Source organism: Morone saxatilis, unplaced genomic scaffold (assembly GCF_004916995.1).
Source record: "Morone saxatilis isolate NCDOM2014 unplaced genomic scaffold, NCSU_SB_2.0 Contig1, whole genome shotgun sequence".
NCBI lineage: Eukaryota > Metazoa > Chordata > Actinopteri > Moronidae > Morone > Morone saxatilis.
The window spans coordinates 12,016,124-12,022,180 of record NW_023339651.1 but is presented as its reverse complement, the minus strand read 5'-3'; the positions used below and the strand labels follow the sequence as shown (position 1 = coordinate 12,022,180).

At 40.3% G+C, this 6,057-nt stretch overlaps 1 protein-coding gene across 2 annotated transcripts in view; it reads left to right on the top strand.

Annotated features, from left to right (window-relative positions):
- The first annotated feature begins 1,318 nt into the window (after positions 1 to 1,318).
- The window catches only part of LOC118335595 (liprin-alpha-3-like), an 18,527-nt gene continuing 13,788 nt past the window's right edge, over positions 1,319 to 6,057 (top strand). For both annotated transcript variants that reach the window (XM_035671974.1, XM_035671966.1), the window contains exons 1-3: positions 1,319 to 1,683; positions 3,981 to 4,082; positions 4,526 to 4,690. In XM_035671974.1, the coding sequence (XP_035527867.1) occupies positions 1,348 to 1,683; positions 3,981 to 4,082; positions 4,526 to 4,690 (603 nt within the window). In that variant the 5' untranslated portion in view covers positions 1,319 to 1,347. The remainder of the gene's footprint in view (positions 1,684 to 3,980; positions 4,083 to 4,525; positions 4,691 to 6,057) is intronic.

The following is a 6,057-nucleotide window of genomic DNA, read 5'->3' as shown; positions in this document are numbered from 1 at the left end:
CTAAAATATGTACTCTTGACCGCCCTTTTGTTTGGTCAGTCTCCCTTTTTCTTTTCTTAACTCCATCAACACCCTCTTCAGTTTCTTTGCCTCTGCTATAATTTCCGTAGAGGCTGCTGAGCCCGGTTATGTTGCCCATTTCGGCAGCATCCCCCACTGCCCCTGTAAAAAAACACCCTCTCTCCTGGCAGTCCAAAACTCTTGTGCTAGACTTATAAAAACCTACACTCCCCTGGTGCTCCGGTGAGCTCCTAGTCAGAGCTAACCAGAAAATGTGATCCAGTTTCAAGAAAATCATTGACTTGATAGGTGTGACTACTACCGTAAAGCATTACACACTTGTCCCGACCCGGACACCAAAGTTACATGAAGTAAGAACAGGCATTTGAGTGGGAATGACAGAGGCCCCCTATGACAAGTCAGTGTACCATTAAAATGATTTTGAAGCTGTTATTTTAAGGTAGAATAGTTACATAGTGTTGCTTTAAAACGCATAATCTGAAGCAGCATTACATACAACAGTAATAGTTTCTTTCTTTGTCTCCTCAAGGCATTTCTCAAGTTGCATGACTTAGTGTGTATACTAAACTACAGCTTTTATTTCATTCACAGTAACCTGAGATTCTAAAGGTTCACACTGGATGTAATAGCAGAAATCCAAAATTAACCATTTTATTGCCGTCATCACATTATTACATTATTCTTTATTTGATCAAATATGCTAATTCCAAACCATCAAGCATTGCTGTCACATTTCATAGACTTACACCAGTCTGTGTTCTCTTGCAGTGTCCTTTTGTTGTTATATTAATGGTATATGCACAGTGAAGTTTATTGAGGAGGATCTAATGCAATGCCTGCTCTCTTTTTCAGCTCTTACCCACGGTGCTGTGAGGAGCTCTGCCTCTTGGACACAATTTAGGAGCATCAGTCCTCCTTTATCCCTTCCTTCCCTATTACCCCTTCCCTTCCTCACCCTCCGCCAATCCGAGCCACCCACAGAACGGCTTCCCCGTAGATACTTATTCCTCTTGCATAACACAGGAACACATAAGCATTCTGATCACTCACCATGTACCAGGTTGCTACTTTGTGAGGGAAGATAAGTGAGCGTAGACATACAAAAGTGAGTGTTGGAGTATAAAACATAAAGGCAATAAACAGAGGAAGGTATGCAGACCAAAGGAATGATATTTTTGGAAAACTGAAGATGTAAAGATTTATATTTTGTACATCAAACTTTTAGTACGAGCTCATAAAAACCCTCAGCCACAAAGACAGACATTTTGCACGCACAATCTGCTGTTTAGTTTTCTTTATTAACTTGACAACACACACCACGGTCTCATGATGATGTGCGAGGTGATGCCCACCATTTCTGAGGATGGGCGAAGTGGGACTGGTGGGGGCCCTTCCTCACCCGCCGGGGCAGGAGTCGGAGGCCCCGGAGGTGCGATGGGAGGAGGAGGCTTCAGTGGGAGGGAGGCCAGAGGCGGAGGAGACGAAGGAGGCAGCACAGGGAATCTGGAGTCGTTAATGGTCAACATGCTGACAGAGAGGGAGAGGTTGCTGGAGAACCTGAGGGAGACGCAGGATAGCCTGGGCACAGCTCAGCTCCGCCTCCGCGAGCTCGGCCACGAAAAGGATTCACTTCAGAGGCAGCTATCTATTGCTCTGCCACAGGTACAACTCTTTGTATGTGTTTATTTACAATCTGCGCATATGTACATGGAGGAATCAGTCTAGTATGAAGTGAAAGTGTGTGTTTTGGCAAGTGTGTTAAGTTTTACCTTGTGAGGTAACATTGTTTATACTATCAGTGTCTAGTTATGTATGAGTGTGTTTTTCTGAGTGTGTGTCATCATGAAGCGAGCTCATGAGGCAGACAGTTCATGCAGAGAGAGGCAGCTAGAAAGTGGATGTTAAATACTTCCCTGTCTGCATCTTCAGTTTTCCTCACTAATGTTGTTCTTACTAATGCAGAGAGTTTCTGTTCCTATCATCTTCTGGCTGTTTAGTCTCAGTTGCATCCGCAGTTTTCCTCTTATTGTGTAATCAGGTTTTGTTTGTTTGTTGACCATGTTGTTAGTGGATGATTAATGACGCTAGAAGCTAATATTAGTTTATGGCCTCAGCTTAACTTAAATTAATACTTGATGTCAGAGGAATTATCTTTAATTTACTGGGTGAAATTGCTTATCATAGCTGGATTTCTTTGATTTCATCCCACATTTAGAACAGCTTTCTTTTTTCACTAGGACTAATCCTCTTAACCTGTATACTGTGTTTACAGTATGTGTAGTTTGCTGACACAATTAAGAACTATGTATGAGGCCCCCATATTTTCTCCCGCTTTTAAAATGTGTGAACATAAATTATTAAATCAGATTCAGTCAGATTCCTTGTGCACATTTTGTGTTTTGTGATAAATACTGGCTGTGACTCAACTGATCCTGTATTAATCCAATATTAAGAGATAGAGTCATTGTCATTATTTGAGTTTTGAAGGAGGGTCAGGAAGGTATTTTTAAGTTTTTAGATTTCTAATTTTGATGTTAAGATGTGAAAGAAGACAGATAAGTGACAGGAGCATTTTAAACATGCAGAATATTGACACACCAGAGCTACTCTCATTACCTCTCGGACAACACGTAATATTCCCACGTCTTGTTTGGTTGTGATGGTTATTGTCATTCATATTTACAAGAAGTGGATGCAATATCACAAATATGTATGGAATCTAGTACAATAACATTTAGTATATTGAGAGCTGAAAAAATTGGTCGATTAATTAATAAGATGATTAACAGAAAATTGTCAGCAGGTATTTTCATAACTGATTATTGTCATTTGTCAAGCAAAAATGCTATTTCAACAAACAATTAAACATTAAAAACTCCACAATGTTAGTATTTTTAAAGTTAAAGTCCTACATTATTGAATTGCCTTTGAATGTACAGGTGTTTATGATATTGTGTACATAACCTGTATAACACACCAGACAAAAGCATTTTCAAATTTGTATTTCTTATTTATTTAACTCAGTTTCCTTGTACCTCATTTAAATGAATGGAAAACAAAGCCTAAAGAGATGAAAATGAAATGCAAAAGAAACTATAAGGCCACAAGGGAAGCCAACTGAGAAGCTGACCCCTATCCAAACAAGAAAGAATCCCATAAGGCCAAGAGCCAATGGACCTACTGTGTCACCATCTGTATAGATTTCTCTCTGGCTCTTTCTGTCTTCACTCCTCCATGCTAACACAGAACAATTTCATGTGTCTAATTTCAACTATTTCTGAATCATAAAGCGGGTAATCCTGACTAAACAGCTACACATCACTGTCGCTCTCATAAACAGCTATTGCCTCTAAGCACAGACTTTGATGGAAACATATAAAAATCACTGATTCTACTGCTTTTTTTTGTTTAAGAAAATGTAAGACACACTCTCCTGTTTGCACTCTCCTTTAGCGTTATGCAGGAGTTGCAAATGTATTCCCTGCGGTGTTGTAAATGACGTATCGATTCTGTGTTTTTGGGGGTCTCTCTTGTGCATTCCAGTGCAGAGCCATTGTGTAACAGTGTGATGTAATCCATCCATGAATGCGAGTTCACAGAGGAGGATGAGCAAGAGAGAGTGGTGGTGGAAACTGTGTCAGTGATTTACATGATTGTTATGTAGGTTTACATCATGTGCATCTTCCTACATTCCTGGTCTCAGGTGTTCCACAAAGCTTGTTTCTGGAGGGCTTATGTATCTTTTTAGTGTTGAGTTTTCATTTATGTGTGCATATGCTGAGAGCAGCCAATTCTGTTTCATTCGAGTCAATTTTGCTACATTTGGCCTGAATTATTATTTGTTCCTTTAAAATTTCATCGTAGCTCAAGCGGCTGAGCAGAGACCACTTAAACTATAAAACCATACATTTAAACAGTTTGTTTTCTTTGCCCCTGAATGCAGCTTGTGTGTTCCACAGGAGTTTGCTGTGTTGACTAAAGAGCTGAACGTTTGCCGGGAGCAGCTTCTGGAGAGGGAGGAGGAGATTTCTGAGCTCAAGGCAGAGAGAAACAACACACGTGTAAGATGTTTAGCGGCCATTTTGCCTATTAGCACTGTAACAGCCTCTGTGTTATCTTCCTCACCCATTGTGGCTGTGTGGGTGTGACACTGTTTCATTTGCTTTTTTCTCCTTCTCTTCTTCTTTCTCCTGCACATTCTCTTTTCTCATCTTGACTCCTTTTTATGTCCGTATCTGCTTTCCTTATCTCTCCCAATCCCTTTATGCTACCCGGCACTCTTCTTACCACCTAATTTCATCTCATTGTCACTCTTAAAACACTCCTTGGCATCTTCTCTGAGCCTTCTCTGTCTCTTCCTCTCTCTGCGTTCTCTCTGTTTCTCTCTCTCATTCTCGTTCCCTACTCATCCCGTGTCCCCCTTTCTTACCTCTCTCTGTTCACCTCTATTAATTTTCCTCTCATGTCCCCATCTCCTTCCCCTTCCACCCACTCACTCCTGTAGTTGTTGCTGGAACACCTGGAGTGTCTGGTGTCTCGCCATGAGCGCAGTCTAAGGATGACAGTGGTAAAAAGACAAGCCCAGTCCCCAGCGGGGGTCTCCAGTGAGGTGGAAGTCCTCAAGGCCCTCAAGTCTCTGTTTGAACACCACAAGGCCCTGGACGAGAAGGTGGGTCAAATTGTTGCATTGTAAATCAAGGCCTGTGAAAAATGAAATTTTTAAGGACAAACCTAAAATTGCTTTGATCAATATTTTTATGTTAACTACTTGTATGTGAAAGGGGTTACATGTAAAGATAAACCACACAGAATTATCACCCCTGACCTCTGCAGTTCCCCTCAACTTCATGGAGCTTTATAGCATCTTTCAGCTTGTCGTTTTTGTTTTCAGGTCTGCAACTTTACTGTTTTTAACACAATGTTAAATTTGTGTTAATGTTGGTCTGTATCTGCTGGATGTGTAAATAGGCTGTTTGTTACAATCACTTAAAAAGTGATTTACAAAATGTCTGTATTGTGTTTGCACTGTATTGGCAGCTCCCAAGCAGGGAGTACAACAATCAGTTATTGTAGGTTTAATAAAAGCTATTGAGAAAAAATATTTTGATTTGAAAATGTGCCTGTCACCTTAGCCTTTTGGGATCCTATATGGCTGCAGTACTGACATGGACATACACCCTTTAGCACATGGATTGACCATATATGGTTGGTTATGATGAAGGGATGTATAAATCAGAATAGGGTAGTTTTAGCTCACAGGTGGCAGCTCTTGCTTTCTTTTAAGCAAACACATATTTGAAAGATTTTAAAAAGTAAATCCTTGCATCTCATTTGCTATTCCTGCTCTGAGCATACTTCTGATCATGTGCTACTCTAAAAGGTTCTTCCCACACTTCACTGCAAGTAGGAGTAAGTTACTTGATACATTATTTTTAACTCTACTCTACAGAGGTGTGGACTTGAGTCAGACTCGACGCCCAAATTTGATGACTTTAGACTTGACAAAATCAAAAAAGACTTGCAAGTCGGAGTTAAACACGATTCATAACTTCAATTGAACTTGAGCCTTTTGACTTTAAAATAACTAATACCTTCTCCCAAGCCCAAATAAAAAGCATGTTATTTAAAAAATGTGACATGACAATCCTTTGCGTCCACCCTAGTTTTTCCATACCACAGGGAATGATATGTTTAAACAGACGAAACTCTTACTTTGATGTTCACCCAAAGGTAGATGAAAAATCTGTTTCTAAATTAGATGCCACATTGTACAGTATGAGAAAAGAAGTGTTTTTTTCTAAATCTAGTCTAGTAGACCCGATCTGTATAAAAATATTAATCTGAAAAAGAGCATAATGGGGCCTCTTTAATGTATTATTACTTTGTTGTTTAGCACTCAGCACTCAAAGTTTAGGATTAAGTGCAAAGACTTGAGACTTAAGGCCCCAGTATGCTTGCCGTTGTGACGTCAAAATGACGTAGATCTCGCTGGCGCGCCAGGATTTTGGCCCGCTCGCGCGAGGTCGCACACCACTC